This window comes from Thamnophis elegans, chromosome 16 (assembly GCF_009769535.1).
Source record: "Thamnophis elegans isolate rThaEle1 chromosome 16, rThaEle1.pri, whole genome shotgun sequence".
NCBI classification, from domain to species: domain Eukaryota; kingdom Metazoa; phylum Chordata; class Lepidosauria; order Squamata; family Colubridae; genus Thamnophis; species Thamnophis elegans.
This window is the reverse complement of record NC_045556.1, coordinates 33,764,971-33,783,105: the sequence shown is the minus strand read 5'-3', so window position 1 is coordinate 33,783,105 and position 18,135 is coordinate 33,764,971. Positions and strand designations below refer to the sequence as shown.

The 18,135-nt window shown below is 46.9% G+C and overlaps 1 protein-coding gene across 1 annotated transcript in view; it reads right to left on the bottom strand.

Moving 5' to 3' along the window:
• Nucleotides 1–652: 652 nt before the first annotated feature.
• CFAP77 (cilia and flagella associated protein 77) overlaps nt 653–18,135 on the bottom strand; it is a 35,003-nt gene continuing 17,520 nt past the window's right edge. The window contains exons 4-6 of the mRNA XM_032233225.1: nt 13,747–13,852; nt 10,422–10,523; nt 653–832 (exon numbers count right to left, since the gene is read on the bottom strand). Coding sequence (XP_032089116.1) covers nt 707–832; nt 10,422–10,523; nt 13,747–13,852 — 334 coding nt within the window. The 3' untranslated portion in view covers nt 653–706. The remainder of the gene's footprint in view (nt 833–10,421; nt 10,524–13,746; nt 13,853–18,135) is intronic.

The window sequence follows — 18,135 nt, the reverse complement described above, 5'->3', positions numbered from 1 at the left end:
ACTGTAGCAAGCTGGCTGTGGCCAGTTGTCCTATTCTGGCCACAAGAGGTATTTCAAGGGAGGGGGGCTGTGATGAAGAAATGGTTGAGAACCAGTGATCTAATCAATCCATCACTTAATTTTGGGATTGTCCACTGCAGAGGGACGGGAACCGTTTTGCAAGTTTCCCAATGGGAGGTAAACGATCCCAGAAAATGATCTAGAATTCAGATTTTCAGAGAAAGGCTTTAAGAGCTACAATGATATAAGGCAGGGAATGAGTCAGCAAGGTTTTTGGACTGATACGACTTTAAGAGGCTGTATATATAAGAGAGGCCCCATGAGGACGTCCCTCTCTCTCTCCCTGTGTGCTTCCGTGCTGTAGTTGATGATTGATTGCCTGACTTTGCCCAGTATGTGTATGTATATATTCCTTATAGATAAACCGCTATATGAAAGGCAAACCTCTGTTTACTGTATTTTGCTCCTGGGTAGTCTCAAAAATGTCACACGGTACATACTCTGAACCTCCAGATCAACTCATTGCCGAAACATTAAAGACCAAATAAAACACATCGGGTTAAAATTAAGTTTAATCATCAGGCGAACAAAACAATTTCCGATCCTAAAATAGAAATCTGCAATTAAGTCTTCAGGGTTCATTTTTGTTTGTTTTCGTGGTTCAGCCTTCTCTTCCTCCTCTCTCTTTCTTCCCTCTACGTATATCTTAACAGGCTGTGGTGTAAATGCCTTGAGCCAAGGGCCCAATCCTCACAGGAACTTCTGAACGGAAGACCTCAAGTGCCTTCTTGTATGAAGCATGATCCGGGAAGGTTGAGAGGTGTGGTTCAACCTAGAGAAGACGAGAGAGCGGGGTGGGGGAAGAGAGAGAGATATATCAAGTGACTTCTTGGATCCAGAAAGATGGGAGGTCTTACCTTCAACTAGACACATGAGAAATGGCCAATAGATTTAGAAATGTTTTGTGTTCATGTCATATGCCACTGATACTATATCAACAAAGCCCGCCATCCTGGGCCCAACGTTTGGGAAGCCAGGCTCTGCCTGTCACAAGCCAGGACAAAGGGTGAGTGATGGAGGAGTAACACCTCCTTAAAAAACCTTGGTCCAGCTGGCCCGGCTGGGAGCACCTCGTAAGGGCCCCTTCCCAGGGTTACGGGAGAAGACGCTCAACGGGTTTAGAAGGCGGAAGAGGGCTCTACGCCCCAACGGCAGATCCAGTGGCAGAACCATCTTCTAAGAGAAGGGAAACTCCGATGACAAACCTCCACTGCCTTGTGGCTGCATCCACTCCTGGAAAAGGCTTCCGGAGTCAACCTCCAGGCAAAATCTGGAGCTGGAGTCCCGGAAGCAGTTCATGACTGTGTACAACCAGATTCTGGTAACTCCTACAATGCAGCTGAATGGCTCTGCCGTTCCATTGGACTATTTCAGCCACGTGGAGATGGGAGGATCTGCTGCTTGGGTCACAGTCTATCCTCCATATTAATCTTCCCAGGCCTCATGCTCTGGAGAGGACACTGCAGCTTTGACCTCTTCCCAGAGCATGAGACCATCGTCTTTGGAAACTGAAGGATGCCAATGCAACTATATAAACAACTCAAGGTGGCAAATATATTTAATACACCTTCTTCCTCCCGTTTTCCCCCACAACAACTCCTCTGTGAGGTGGGCTGAGCTGAGAGGGAGGGACTGTCCCAAAATCACCTAGCTGGCTTTCATGCCTGAGATGTGACTAGAACTCGCCGTTTCCTGGTGATTGGCCCAAAGTCACCCAGTTGACTTTCGTGCCTGAGATGTGACTAGAACTCGCCGTCTCCTGGTGATTGGCCCAAAGTCACCCAGTTGACTTTCGCGCCTGAGATGTGACTAGAACTCGCCGTCTCCTGGTGATTGGCCCAAAGTCACCCAGTTGACTTTCGCGCCTGAGATGTGACTAGAACTCGCCGTCTCCTGGTGATTGGCCCAAAGTCACCCAGTTGACTTTTGCGCCTGAGATGTGACTAGAACTCGCCGTCTCCTGGTGATTGGCCCAAAGTCACCCAGTTGACTTTCGTGCCTGAGATGTGACTAGAACTTGCTGTCTCCTGGTGATTGGCCCAAAGTCACCCAGTTGACTTTCGCGCCTGAGATGTGACTAGAACTCGCCGTCTCCTGGTGATTGGCCCAAAGTCACCCAGTTGACTTTCGCGCCTGAGATGTGAGTAGAACTCGCCGTCTCCTGGTGATTGGCCCAAAGTCACCCAGTTGACTTTCATGCCTGAGATAGCACTAGAACCAGTGGTGGGTTTCAAAAAATTTTGGAACCTCTTCTGTAGGTGTGGCCTGCTTTCCGGGTCCACTGGTGGAACCTCTTCTAACCAATTCGGTAGATTTGACGAACCGGTTCTACCGAACTGGTGCGAACCGGTAGGAACCCACCTCTGACTAGAACTCACCATCTCCTGGTGAAAGTCATGCCTAAGGCAAGACTAGAACGTATGATCTATAGACAATGATAACAAACCAGGGAGGATGGAGGTGGTTGTTGAAGAGAGAACAGTTTGTTCCCTATCTCTCCATCCCTCTGCAGCCCCCTTGGCTGCCCTTCCCTGTAGGAAAGAGCCCTCTGGGTGGACCTCCTTCTGGAGATCCTTCCTTGGGGATGAAAGGAAGAGCTGGAGGCCAAGGAGGCTGCGGATGGCTAGAGACAGAATAAAGACAAGTAGGTGTTGGTCCTGAGAAGATCTCAAAGAGGAAACTCCTCCTAGAGGTCTTGTTCAGATGAGAACATCCAGGGAGGCTGTGGAGAAATATCAAACTTGGGAAACAAACACCATCGTCTTCATCATCACCAACATCCCCATCTATCCACTGCGGGGTGAAGGCCAGGTCTTCATGGATGGTTATGGGCCAAAAACGACCATGTTGGTCCAGTAGGGTTTGTGTGTGGAGGTAGTACGTAGATGGACTTTGTTTGACTTCTCAATCTTAGGGGCCAACTTGCTCAGCTGGCTTCCAAGCTTAACCCAAAGGTGCTTTTTCAAGAGGTAACTGGACTCTGTTTCTCCTTGAAGGCACCTTTCGCTTCTCCTCCAAGAAGCTTCTTCAGAACTTCAGAAGCTTCTTGGATGAGGAAACGTCTTCAGGGAAAAACAATGTCCAGTTGCCTTTTGAAAAAAAAATAGTCCAGTTGCCTTTTGAAAAAAAAACCTTAACCTGGATGGCCTAGATGTCTCCAGAGACATCTTCCAAGCCTCATGGAGGATAAGGAACATGGATCCCACCTTCCACTCTTGACCTCTCAAGGATCAGAAGGAGTTAAGAAGGCACCTCTTCATCTCTTCTCTTTCAATCCTGTTTCCTGCTCTTCAGACGCGATGTCTCCGAGGACTTCCGTCCTTCGGGGATGGTTGATTAAGTCTTCTCCGCCCGGTCCACCTCCAAAAACCCCTCATCCGGCTCTTCCCAAGGAAGCTTAATGAACCATTCAGACGCCGAAAGGTAATTTCTTGATTGGCACACCAAATCTCCAGCCACCGAGATAATTGCGGACACGCAGGTATTAAGTCCTCAGATCTCATTAACGCAGATCAGTTGGCGTTTTCCGAATTGGACATCTAAATCCATAATTAGGCTCCTGTTTAAGTAGGCTTGTTTTATTTGGGGGGGGTTAGGAGGATGAGGACAAAGCGGGGGCGGGAACTCCCCTGGCTCCTGATGAACGGAGCAGTCACAAATTTGTTATACACAAGCACTGTTGTCGAGTTGGGTTGTGCTCCCCTCCTTTTCTTAAATCCTTTATCGCAAGGGTCCTTGGTGCTCTCTGAGCATGGGTGTTTCCTTATGGACGTTACATTGCCCAACTAGGTAACATCATCAGTCCTAGTGGGTAAATTGCTCCCTGTTTGTTAACAGTAGCTCAATTTGGTTGTTTTCTTGAGGACATTTCATTGCCCGACTAGGTAAGATCATCACTGCTAGAAGGGAGAGGGGTTTACAGAGAGGAGGAAGAGGAGGAGGAGAGGAAGAGGGAGGCAGAGGAAGACTGCAGGGTCCTTGGTGCTCTCTGATCTTGGTGGTTTTCTTGCAGACATTTCATTGCCCAACTAGGTAACATCATCAGTACCAGGCAGGAGGGGAGTTTTCCGAGAGAAAGGAGGAGGAGGAGGAGGAGGAGGAGGAGGAGGAGGAGGAGGAGGAGGAGGAAGAGGAGATGATGACGACTGTGGGGTGCTTGGTACTCTCTGATCTTGGGTGTTTCCTTGCAGACATTTCATTGTCCAACTAGGTAACGCCATCAGTCCTAGTGGGTAACTTGCTCCCCTGTTTGTTAACGGTAGCTCAATTTGGTTGTTTCCTTGCAGACATTTCATTGCCCGACTAGGTAACATCATCACTGCTAGAAGGGAGAGGGGTTTACAGAGAGGAGGAAGAGGAGGAGGAGAGGAAGAGGGAGGCAGAGGGAGACTGCACGGTCCTTGGTGCTCTCTGTTCTTGGTGGTTTTCTTGCAGACATTTCATTGCCCAACTAGTGCCAGTGCTTGCCCTGTTGGTGTTTATTGGGAACGGTCTTGGGAATGGTCTTCCTGCCCTAATGGTTGGACCATTTGCTGTTATCTTGCGTGGCAGGGATTTTGAAACTGTGAATGCTCCATCACTGGAAGTCTTTAAGAAGATGTTGGATAACCCTTTGTCTGAAACGGTATAGGCTTTCCTGCCTAGGCAGGGGGTTGGACTAGAAGATCTCCAAGGTCCCTTCCAACTCTGCTATTGTATTTGTACTTGATCACAGGGAGAAAGCAAAAATCCTGGCCCAAGATGGACCTTCTTTTAGTTGAATCCTGGTTTCTAGAATTCCTCGGTGGCTACAGATTCTGGGCACACCCTCAGACTGCCGGGAAGACTCTTCGCTCCCACCAAACTTTTCATGGGCAGAATGGCACCAACTTGAGCCTCTCCGCACATCTTTTCTATCCGCCGTCCCTTGTCCGGCATCTCTATTTGGCATTTTGTACACCCCGGAGGGGCGTTTAAACGTAGCGAAGCTAAGATTTCAGGGCCGCGGCCGTAACTCCTTTCTTGCAAGTCTCCCCGCACAGTTGCACACCGCCGGGCGTACAAGTTTTCCAGCTTTCCCCAACCGATTCACCCATCTTTTACAGACCGACCGTTTTCTCTCTCTCTCCGCCCCCCACCCCTCTTTCTCCGTCTTCGCCACCCATCACCCGTCTTCGGTCGTCAACGCTTGGCAGGGAAATAACGAGAGATGCTAAATCTTTTATAAGGTCAACACGCGCGAGCAGCTGTCAAACAAGAAAAGAACTTAGCGGAGAAGAGAACCCTCCTGGAAAATAGGGAAGAGGGGAAAGGAAAGGAAAGAAAGGGAGGAAGAAAAAGGGGAAGGAGAAAAAAACAAAAACAAAACCCCAACAACTTCTCTTGCTCATTAAGCCCACAGGCCTGGGCCTGGCCTGACCAGGAGTGTCACCGTTTTGTGTCGGTAATTTGTGGTGTCAGAGGAAGAGGGGAGGAAGAGGAATTAGGCAGTGCCGAAGGGGCCAAGCCGGTGCCGGGGGAGTCATTAACGCACCAGGAACGGCTTCAATGCCTAATTGGAACCGCTGGGCATTATCAACGGAGGATTCGCCTCCGCAGCCTGACAGCTTTCAGACCCTAAAAATGATAGTCCACTTGTCAATGTAAAAGACCATTAAAAACAAACCGTTTTGATTTAATTGGAGGGAGGGAGGGGGTACCCAGGTGAGATACCTCATCAGCTCGTGGGTTTTCCCCCCTTTAATTTTCCATTTCCCTCCCAATGATGGTTTCCTTCTTTTTCTTTCCCCCTCCCTCGCTTTTCTTTATTTGCATTCTCTTCTCCCCCCCCTTCCTCCTCCTCCTCCTCCTCCTCCTCCTCCTCCTCGCCAGTGGCTTCAAATTCTCTTCCTTTTCATAAACTGCCTGTGAGTGAAAAGATTGTGTCTGGATCCCCGGCTGCTTTTGATAAGATTGTCAACCAAGGAGAAGGGGACAGGTGAGCAAGGCACTCAGGGAGCGGGCTAAAACTCCCCAGACACGGGTCTTGTGCCAGGAAGAAAAAATGAGCGAGCAAGGAAGCTTAGAACATTCTGGTTGGCTTCCCTCAACGCAGAAACAAGTGGAGTTGGGTCACATGTGGCTTTGCAAATCCATAGAAAAAGAAGAGAAGAGAAATTAGGAAGGGAAGGGAAGAGAAGAGATTAGGAAGGGAAGGGAGGAAAGGAGAGAAGAGAGGAAGGGAAGGGAAGAGAAGAGATTAGGAAGGGAAGGGAAGGGAGGAGAAGAGAAGAGATTAGGAATGGAAGGGAAGGGAAAGGAGGAAAGGAGAGAAGAGAAATTAGGAAGGGAAGGGAAGAGAAGAGATTAGGAAGGGAAGGGAGGAAAGGAGAGAAGAGAGGAAGGGAAGGGAAGAGAAGAGATTAGGAAGGGAAGGGAAGGGAGGAGAAGAGAAGAGATTAGGAATGGAAGGGAAGGGAAAGGAGGAAAGGAGAGAAGAGAAATTAGGAAGGGAAGGGAAGAGATTAGGAAGGGAAGGGAAGGGAGGAGAAGAGAAGAGATTAGGAATGGAAGGGAAGGGAAAGGAGGAAAGGAGAGAAGAGAAATTAGGAAGGGAAGAGAAGAGATTAGGAAGGGAAGGGAAGGGAGGAGAAGAGAAGAGATTAGGAATGGAAGGGAAGGGAAAGGAGGAAAGGAGAGAAGAGAAATTAGGAAGGGAAGGGAAGAGAAGAGATTAGGAAGGGAAGGGAGGAAAGGAGAGAAGAGAGGAAGGGAAGGGAAGAGAAGAGATTAGGAAGGGAAGGGAAGGGAGGAGAAGAGAAGAGATTAGGAATGGAAGGGAAGGGAAAGGAGGAAAGGAGAGAAGAGAAATTAGGAAGGGAAGGGAAGAGAAGAGATTAGGAAGGGAAGGGAAGGGAGAAGAGAAGAGATTAGGAATGGAAGGGAAGGGAAAGGAGGAAAGGAGAGAAGAGAAATTAGGAAGGAAAGGGAAGAGAAGAGATTAGGAAGGGAAGGGAGGAGAAGAGAAGAGATTAGGAATGGAAGGGAAGGGAAAGGAGGAAAGGAGAGAAGAGAAATTAGGAAGGGAAGGGAAGAGAAGAGATTAGGAAGGGAAGGGAAGGGAGGAGAAGAGAAGAGATTAGGAATGGAAGGGAAGGGAAAGGAGGAAAGGAGAGAAGAGAAATTAGGAAGGGAAGGGAAGAGAAGAGATTAGGAATTGAAAGGAAGGGAGGAGAGGAGAAGAGATTAGGAAGGGAAGGGAAGGGAAAGGAGGAAAGGAGAGAAGAGAAATTAGGAAGGGAAGGGAAGAGAAGAGATTAGGAAGGGAAGGGAAGGAAAGGAAAGGGAAGAAAGGAGAAGAGAAGAGAAGAAAAGAGATTAGGAATGGAAGGGAAGGGAGGAGAGGAGAAGAGAAGAGAAATTAGGAATGGAATGGAACAGAATAGAATAGAATAACAGAGTTGGAAAGGACCTTGGAGGTCTTCTAGTGCAACCCCCTGCTCAAGCACAAGACCCGGTACCCTTTCAGACAAATGGTATATAAAACCTTCAGTGTTGGCACACAACTTCTGAAGGCACTGATTAATTATTCTCACTGTCAGGAAATTTCTCCTTTAGTTCTAAGTTGCTTCTCTCCTTGATTAGTTTCCACCCATTGCTTCTTGTTCTACCCTCAGATGCCTTGGAGAATAGCTTGCCTCCCTCTTCTTTGTGGCAACCCCTGAGATATTGGAACACTGCCACCATGTCTCCCCAGTCCTTCTTTTCATCAAACTAGACATACCCAGTTCCTGCAACCATTCTTCATCTGTTTTAGCTTCCAGTCCCCTAATCCTCTTGGTTGCTCTTCTCTGCACTCTTTCTACAGACCAAAACTGGATGCCGTATTCCGAGTGTGACCTTACCAAGGCTTTATAAAGTGGTATTAACATTTCACGTGATCTTGATTCTATCCCTCTGTTGATGCAGCCTAGAACTGTGTTGGCTTTTTTGGCAGCTGCTGCCCACGGCTGACTCCTATTTAAATGGTTGTCCACTAGGACTCCAAGATCCCTCTCACAGTTGCTACTATTGAGCAAGGTACCACCTATGCTGTACCTGGGCATTTTGGTTTTTCTGGCCTAAATGTAGAACCTTTCTCTTTTCACCACTGAATTTCGTTTTGTTAGATACTGCCCAATGTTCAAGTTTGTCCAGATCCTTCCGTAGCTTAAGCCTGCCTTCTGGAGTGTTGGCTATTCCTGCCAGCTTGGCGTCATGAAGGACTAGGGAGGATATGATAGCGGTGTTTCAATACCTGAGGCTTCTACAGAGAATAAGGGATCAAGCTATTCTCTAAAGGCCCAGAAGGCAGGAGAAGAAGCCATGGATGGAAACTAAACAAGGAGAGAAGTAACCTGGAACTAAGGAGAAATTTCGTGACAGTGAAAACAATTAACCAGTGGAACTCCTTGCCTCCAGAAGTTGTGGGTGCTGCATCACTGGAGGCTTTTAAGGACAATCATTGGTCTCCTGCTTGAGCAGGGGGTTGGACTAGAAGACCTCCAGGGTCCCTCCCAACTTTGTTATTCTGTTGAAGATTCCGTTAAAAAAAAATGGAATCCAGAGGGAGCCATTAAGGAGTAATTTACTGTATCAAATTTTGAAAGATAGTTCTGGGCTTTGCAATTCGATACTCCCGCGGGGAGAGTTGACAAATATGAGCTCACCGCCTGACTTTTTTTTCCGTTAAACGAAAAAAAAAACCCACACAGAATAACAGAAGAGTTGGAAAGAGACCTTAAGAGGTCATCTAGTCCATGCTGGAGACAAAACCCCTCCAGGCAACTCAAACCGAACATTTCGAACATAACATTCGAGAAAAATATTTCGCACTTCCTTCTGTTTTCTTAGAAGGAACGTTTGTGCTGAATAACTTCGGCTCTGAGAAAAATTCCAGGTGATTTTTTTTTCCCCCCGAGTTGCTGGCGCGACATTCAAACAGGTGACATTTTCATTGAAATGATCCGGCATCCACATTTCCCCCTAGACAGGCAGCTGTCACGAGTCTGCTTGCTTCTTTTTAAATCGTAATAATAACAATTCATTAAACCGAATTGCCACTGGCTTCTGACCAGCAAGAACAACGGCAAAAACGCACATTGGCTTTAAGGACCTCAGGCTTCACTTAACGACCGCACCGATTTGCTACGGAACCGTCACAATGTCGGGCACGGCTCGCTTAACTGCCATCTCGCTTAGCGATGGAGTTTCTGTTCTGAGCTGTGGCCATTAAGTCCATGAGTGCTTGTATTGGCAAGATCTGGTGTATTTTGGCCCATTTAAATCTGAATTTGCTTAGGGAGTTGACTGACTTACTTCTGCCAAGTTAGCAGTTCGAAAGCATGTTAAAAAATGCAAGTAGAAAAATAGGAACCACCTTTGGTGGGAAGGGAACAGCGTTCCGTGCGCCTTCGGCATTGAGTCATGCCGGCCACATGACCACAGAGACGTCTTCGGACAGTGCTGGCTCTTTGGTTTTGAAACAGAGATGAACACCGCCCCCTAGAGTCGGGAACGACTGGCACATATGTGTGAGGGGAACCTTTAATTTTTACCTTACTTAGGGAAGATGGGATGGCTGCTGTGTATACCGCTTTGCAGTTCTTTTACAACCCTCTCTAAGCGGTTGACAAAGTCAGCCTCTTGCCCCCCCAAAATCTGGGTCCTCATTTGACCCACCTCGGAAGGACGGAAGGCTGAGTCAACCTTGAGCCTGGTGGGATTCGAACTGCCAAACTGCATCTAGCAGTCAGCTGAAGTAGCCTACAGCACTGTATTCTAACCACTGGGCCACCTCGGCTCTTTTTTTTTAAATAAAGCTTTTTATTTTTTCATTTCCATAACAAATAACCATATGTATACTATTACATACCCAGCATTATATTATATTGTTAAATATAATATATCAATTTGTCTTACCATCAACTCCCAAAAAAATGATTATTGGCTCTTCATACACCGTATTTGTACCCTATCCATCACTTTCTTCTCCCTCTCTCCTCCTTTCTTCCATCATCCTTCTCTTCTCTACTTCCCCTTCTCTCTCCTTCTCCTCTCTCCCCTTTCCACTCTTCCTTTCTCTTCTCTCCTCCTCTTCCCCTCCCTCTGCCCTCTCTCCTATCCCTCTCTTCTTCCCTTACCTCTCTCCTCTACTTCACACTCTTCATCTCATTTATTTGGGGTATTTCAGCCCCTGAGTGAGCTCCGTTTTACGTTGATGGTATTTATAATTCCTTTCCAATATACATTTTTAATTTTAACATATATCTTCCTCCTCCTTTTTTAAAAGGAAAAAATAGTACACATATGCCACCGGCTCTTAATAAGCCCTTAAAATAAACCCTTTCCAGGTCCACACCCACCTTCTGGAAATGGGGGATACGCCAAAGGTCCTCCTTTTTCATCGGTGGCTGGAACTTCCTCAGCAAGCAAGTGCGTGTCTCGTAGAATTTCCCCCGGCGTTTCTGAAACATATCAAGAAAATGTGCCGGGCTTAGAAAGTCACCAAGGAGAATATATACCACACATATACGCAACACCGGTGTGGTGTTTGGTTGGGGAGACCAACCCCAACTTGGGGGAAAAAAAGGGTGCTAGTGGGCCAGAGGGGAGACAGCCTTGCGAGGTAGGATGGGCAGGAAGCACATATGCAGAGGGTGCTCTCTGAGCTTGGTGGCTTTCTGGCAAGATGTTTCATCATCAGTGTTAAAAGGGAGTGGGAATTTCTCTCTGTTTACAGAAGCTCTGAGCTTGGTGGTTTTCTTGCAGATGTTTCAGGACCCAACTAGGAAACTTCATAAGTGTTAAAAGGGAGTGGGACTTTCTCTCTGTTTATATACAGAAGCTCTGAGATTGGTGGTTTTCTTGCAGATGTTTCAGGACCCAACTAGGAAACTTCATCAGTGTTAAAAGGGAGTGGGACTTTCTCTCTGTTTATATACAGAAGCTCTGAGATTGGTGGTTTTCTTGCAGATGTTTCAGGACCCAACTAGGAAACTTCATCAGTGTTAAAAGGGAGTGGGACTTTCTCTCTGTTTATATACAGAAGCTCTGAGATTGGTGGTTTTCTTCCAGACGTTTCATGACCCAACTAGGAAACATTATCAGTGATAGAATGAAGTGGGGTTTGCGGGAAGGAGGAGGAGGCCCTCCGGCTCTTCGCCACCAGTGGCTCTTCCCTCCAGCCTTTGCTGAAAGCCCCCCACCAGGAGGCCGAAGCAGACCCCAAGTCAGAATTTCTGCCCCCCTCTGATCCCCACAAAAAGACCCCGAAGGGGGAGACTCTCTGCAGCAACACAAGCCTTCATTGCACGTATCCGTCCCAGGGGCCGTAGTTTGAGGACCCCGGATTTAGTGCGATATTAAAAATGCAAATAATTTTTCTGCAGACCACCAACATTTCCTCACAGACCACCAGTTGATGACCTCTACAGACATGGTTGGGAAGAATATGGAATATCACTGAAACAGAATCAGGAGAGCAGACATTTCCAAAGCTGGGAAGGAGAATTTTTAGAAACTTAATCAGGTGATACAAAAGTTTGCTTCCCACGCTGAATGTTTGGAAGCTAAGAAATCTCCAAATTATGGCAGATGCCTCACAGTATGGTTGCTTGACGGTTCCCCAAAAAGATGAGATACTCCTGGAAGGAGATGTAGAAAAGACGTGGAGACTCTAGAAAGAGTGCAGAGAAGAGCAACAAAGAGGATTAGGGGACTGGAGTCTAAAACGTATGAAGAACGGTTGATGAATAGAATAGAATAGAATTCTTTATTGGCCAAGGTGTGATTGGACACACAAGGAATTTGTCTTTGGTGCCTATGCTCTCAGTGTACATAAGGAGAATAAAATAGAACACATTCATCAAGAATAAAAAGAAACTACACTTAGTGATAGTCATAGGTTACTAATAAGCAATCAAATTGAACTAGGAAACAAAACAATATAAATTGTAAAGGTGTGAGCACAATTAACGAGTGGAACAGCTTGCCTCCAGAAGTTGTGGGTGCTCCCATCACTGGAAGTTTTTAAGTGACTAGACAGCCCTTGTCTGAAAATGGTATAGGGACTCCTGCTTGAGCAGGGGGTTGGACTAGAAGACCTCCAAGGGCCCTTCCAGTTCTATTGATGAACAGGTTGCAGGAACTGGGCATGTCCAGTTTAATGAAATGAAGGACTAGGGGAGACAGGATAGCAGTCTTACAATATTTGAAGGGCTGCCCCAAAGAAGAGGGAGTCAAACTATTCTCCAAAGCACCTGAGGGCAGGACAAGAAGCCATGGGTGGAAACTAATCAAGGAGAGAAGCAACTTAGAACTATGGAGAAACATCCTGACAGAACAATTAATCAATGGAACCACTCACTTCCAGAAGTTGTGAATGCTCCAACACTGGAATTTTTAAAGAAAATGTTGGACAGCCATTTGTCTGAAATGTTGTCGTGTTTCCTGCCTAAGCAGGGGGTTGGACTAGAAGACCTCCAAGGTCCCTTCCAACTCTGTTCTTCTAAGATTCTAAGATATCTGATTATTTCTATTTATGCTACATAATTAGGCCTGCCACGCATGCTGGGATCATCTAACACATTTGATAACCAGGTCATTTGAAGACCCCACTTTTCTTTCAAAGGACATCAAACAGGATGTAAATAATAAATGAACAAGAATAAATAAAATCCACACCATTAACTCTAAAGGACGAGTGACAAGAACAAAAGCGAAAACCCAAGAGGCGTTTGCTGATCTTCTTCAGAAAGTAGTTCCAACAAAGTTCCATCAAAGAAGAGACCACACCATTTAGATAAAGAGTTTCTGAACCTTGACAACTTTTAAGGTGTATGGACTCCAATTCCCAGAATTCCTCATGCCCCATGGTGGGAGTTGAAGTCCACACATCTTAAAAGGTAAAGGCTTTACTTATTTATCTAAAAGGCATATAGGCTTGTCATTCCCGACTCTAGGGGGCGCTGCTCATCTCCGTTTCAAAGCTGAAGAGCCAGCACTGTCCGGAGATGTCTCCGTGGTCATGTGGCCGGCATGACTCAACGCCGAAGGTGTCCAGAATGCTGTTCCCTTCCCACCAAATAGCAATAGCAGTAGCAGTAGCAGTTAGACTTATATACCGCTTCATAGGGCTTTCAGCCCTCTCTAAGCGGTTTACAGAGTCAGCATATTGCCCCCACAGTCTGGGTCCTCATTTCACCCACCTCGGAAGGATGGAAGGCTGAGTCAACCTTGAGCCTGATGGGATTCGAACCGCCGAACTGCAGATAACAGTCAGCTGAAGTGGCTGCAGTACTGCACTCTAACCACTGCGCCACCTCGGCTCTAGGTGGTTCCTATTTTTCTACTTGCATTTTTTATGTGCTTTCCAACTGCTAGGTTGGCAGAAGTTGGGACGAGTAACGGGAGCTCACTCTGTTACGCGGTGCTAGGGATTCGAACCACCAAACTGCTGACCTTTCTGATCGGCAAGCTCAACATCTTAGCCACTGAGTCACCACATCCCTCCACACATCTTAGAGTTCCTAAGATTGAGAAGCTGTGATCAAGGGTTGTCTTCTCTACGTCAGGATGAACCAGCTTACGGATTCTAAGTCCCAAGAACCTTCCCAACCCGTGTCTACAAGAGAATGGTCTTGAGAAAGGGGTTCAGCAAACTGAAAGGCCTTCTAAAAGTCATCTAACCTTTTGTTTCTTCTCAGCTTTCTCAGCCTTGATGACCGCCCTCTGCTCGTCCATCCAAATCTCTCTGTATTTGTGCTGCAGCAGATCGAAGAAAGGCGTCGAGGGCCTGAAAAAGATTTTGGAAGGAAAGTGACAGCGACATCATCCCGACCTTAACCGCAGCCCCCACAAAACACAGTGAGTTTGATCTTGGGATCATCCAACACCCGGAATCCCCTACCTGCATCTTACTCAGAAAAATCTCCTTGGCCACGTCCACAGACTTCCAATGATGGGACTTTGACTCCATCGGGCAAGGGATTACCCTGTTTTCCCGAAAATAAGACCTCTCCGGGTAATAAGTCCAATGGGGCTTTTAAGCACAAGCCCTCCCCTGAAAATAAGCCCTCCCCTGAAAACATTGCAACACAGCAGCAGCCATGAGGTGATCTTACTCGCTGCCTCCTATACCTCAAAAATAATAAGACCCGAAAATAAGGCCAAGCGCTTATTTTTTGGGGGGGGGGGGGTCAAAAGAAAATAAGTCCCTGTCTTATTTTCGGGAAAACCTGGTATTGTTCTTCCTTTCCACTCCTCCTTGTTTCCTCCCCCCTCCAGTTTTAATTTCACTTGATACACAGAGATGTTGTGGCCCAGCAGGAGCCATTGGAGCTGCCACCAGACTCCGACAGTGAGGGGCCCTATGAGTCAGCTCTGATGTGGAGGGCCCTGGACAGGGTTCCGACTCCGAGCAGAGCGCAGAGAGGCTGGTTGGCCACCAGGAAGCGCCTGAGCCTTGGATCAGTGGGGAGGAGACAAGGGAGTGTGATCCAGACATCAGCAGTGGGGAGGAGTCAAGGGAGTTGTTCCTAGATGCCCGGCACTGGAGAACTAATAGGCGTAAGGAACAATTACGCAATTACAGGAGGTAATTGCACTCAGCTAGTGGTCATTAGGCTCCTCTCCAGACTATAAAAGGACTACTTGTGCACATGCCCCTTTTGCAGAAGTCAACACAGGAACTAATGTCGGAGAACATTATTGTGAGCTTGGCAGGCTGGATTGCTGCCAGGGCTTATCTGTGCTGGATTGCTGCCCAAGCTTGTCTGTGCCGATTTGCTGCCAAGGACCTGTCTGTCTGTTAATTAAATGCCGTAACCTATCTTTGGCTCGGAGTGTGTGTTGGTGTGGGACGAGTGGGGTCAGAACACAGAGATGTCTACTTTTATCTCAGATACTTAGTAAGACCAAAAGGGACACCTGGTATGGATTCGTTCGTTCGTTCATTTACGTATTTAGTTGCAGAATACGGGAACAAATTCCACCTGAGTTTTGACTACCCCTAAACAAATGTTCCTCTCCTCCTACAACACTCTTAACCTGCCAACGGGTCTGGCTGCTGAGCTTGAGACATTTCCACGCGGCTAAGTAGGTTGTGGATCTCCCAATCCCCAGAGACCACATGACAAAGTGTAGAACCACCCCATGCGGTCTCAGAGATCTTGGGCAACAATATCCCCCCGTTTAGACCTAGTGGGGTTCCTTACATTGAGGAAATCTACAACAACCCTACAAACACTGACCGTTTGCTCTCTACAAGCATCCTCTGTTGACCCAAGAACGCAACGTAAAGGAAAGCCCTTGAACGCAAAACACTAGCGGTTCTTTCGCCTCGTTGGCCTTACAACGCAAACATGTCGGGGGGCTGCAACCGCGATTTCATTCCGGGTCTTTCCTGCACGCATGTAAATAGCCGCCCTTCTCCTCTTTCACCCCACAGCTTATTTTGCTCCTGGCGTGACTTTTATTGCTAATTATGTCTTGCCACATGCTTCGGAGAGAGGCTTAATCTCTGCTCATGTTGGCTAATGATGTTACGAGCTTGATCAAGTGCCTATCCGTCCCAAGAGGATGCTCTTAGAGAAGGCTTTTTCCCCGCAAGCTGGAGGGATTTGGTGCGCGGAAGGGGCTGGGCGCCACACGGATCACACCCAGGCGGAGGCGTGCAGAATATTTTTTGGGAGCCTGTCCACAATTCCGGTCAAACCACTCCTCCCCCCCTCCCGCACCACCAAATTCTGCAAAGAATGGAGGGGCTGCCAGAAAGAAGAGGGGGGGGATGGTGTATCAACTTATTTTCCAAATCACCAGGAGGCAAGAAGCAATGGATGGAACCTAACCCAAGAGAGAAGCAACGTAGAATTAAGGAGGCATTTCTTGAGCAATAGTAGTGACTTCTCTGGGTTGGTTCCACATGTTCTTCAGCCAATCGACCTTCTCTGGATGTCTGCTGGTCTGGAGGGGGACTGTGACAAAGAGCCAACAATATAGATTCTTGTTCTGGATTGCGTTCCAGATCCTAGCAAAATTTCCTCTATTTATGGGTTCTGGTCCTTCATCCAACCTTGGACGATATCTTGGGGATATAGTTGAGGCCTTTTGGATGTCTATCTATCTCCTTCCCATTTATCCCTCTATCCATCCATCCAACCATCTATCTATTTATCTTTTATTGATGCTTTCTTCTATCCATCCATCCTAGTTATTTATCATTTCGCTGTCTGTCTGTATCTATCCATCCATCCATCCACACATGAACCAGGGTCTTGAGGCCGTTAAGAACTGGATGAGCGCTAACAAACTGGTGCTCAACCCGGACAAGACCGAGTGGCTGTTGTGTTTCCCTCCCAAAAATTTGGCCGATATTCCAACACTCAGGCTGGGGGGTCAAATTTTATACCCCTCAGATAGGGTCCGTAACCTAGGAGTCCTCCTGGATCCACAGCTGACTTTTGACCATCAGTTGTCGGCTGTGACCAGGGGGGCATTTGCCCAGGTTCGCCTGGTCCGTCAGTTACGGCCCTACCTGAACCGGGAGGCTCTCGCAACAGTCACTCGAGCCCTTGTGATCTCTAGGCTGGAATACTGCAATGGGCTCAACATGGGGTTGCCCTTGAAGTGCATCCGGCGACTGCAGTTAGTCCAGAATGCAGCCGCGCGAGTGATAGTGGGCGCACCGCGGTTCGCCCACATTACACCTATCCTCCGCGAGCCTTCTGCCGATTACCTCCCCCCGACCGATTAGATCGCACAGACTGGGCCTCCTCCGGATCCCATCTGCCAGTCAATGTCGACTGGCGACTACACGGAGGAGAGCCTTTTCTGTTGCAGCTCCGACCCTGTGGAACGATCTCCCCGTCGAGATTCGTACCCTCACCACCATCCAGACCTTCCGCACGGCCCTTAAGATCTGGCTCTCCCAGCAGGCCTGGGGATAGGTTCTTAATTTACCCGCCCGAGTGTTGACTGTTGAATGCAAGTTGTGTTTTATTATTTTATTTTGTTCACTCACTGTTTGTCTTTTGGTATTGCACCCCTTTCCCTGTGATTGTAAGCCGCCCTGAGTCCCCTCAGGGAAAAGGGCGGCCTATAAATCTTAATAAAATGTCTAAAAAATGTCTAAATGTCACTCTATCTATCTATCTATCTATCTATCTATCTATCTATCTATCTATCTATCTATCTATCTATCTATCTATCTATCTATCTATCTATCTATCTATCTATCTATCATCTACCTACCTACCTTTTATTGATTCTTTTTTCTCTCCATCCATCCTAGTTATTTATCATTTCATTGTCTGTGTGTATCTATCTATCTATCCATCCATTCATCCATCCACCCTATCTATATTCCTACCTACCTACCTACCTACCTACCTACCTACCTACCTACCTACCTACCTATCTTTTATTGATTCTTTCTTCTCTCCATCCATCCTAGTTATTTATTATTTAGCTGTCTGTCTCTGTGTATCCATCCACCCACCCATCCACCCATCCGCTCTATCTATCTATCTATCTATCTATCTATCTATCTATCTATCTATCTATCTATCTCTCCATCTCTCCATCCATCCTAGTTATTTATCATTTCACTGTCTGTCTGTATCTATCTATCCATCCATCCATCCATCCACCCACCCACCCACCCACCCACCCTATCTATCTATCTATCTATCTATCTATCTATCTATCTATCTATCTATCTATCTATCATCTACCTACCTACCTTTTATTGATTCTCTCCATCCATCCTAGTTATTTATCGTTTAGCTGTCTGTCTCTGTGTATCCATCCACCCATCCGCTCTATCTATCTATCTATCTATCTATCTATCTATCTATCTATCTATCTATCTATCTATCTATCTATCCATCTCTCCATCCATCCTAGTTATTTATCATTTCACTGTCTGTCTGTATCTATCTATCCATCCATCCATCCATCCACCCACTCTATCTATCTATCTATCTATCTATCTATCTATCTATCTATCTATCAATCATCTACCTACCTACCTACCTTTTATTGATTCTCTCCATCCATCCTAGTTATTTATCGTTTAGC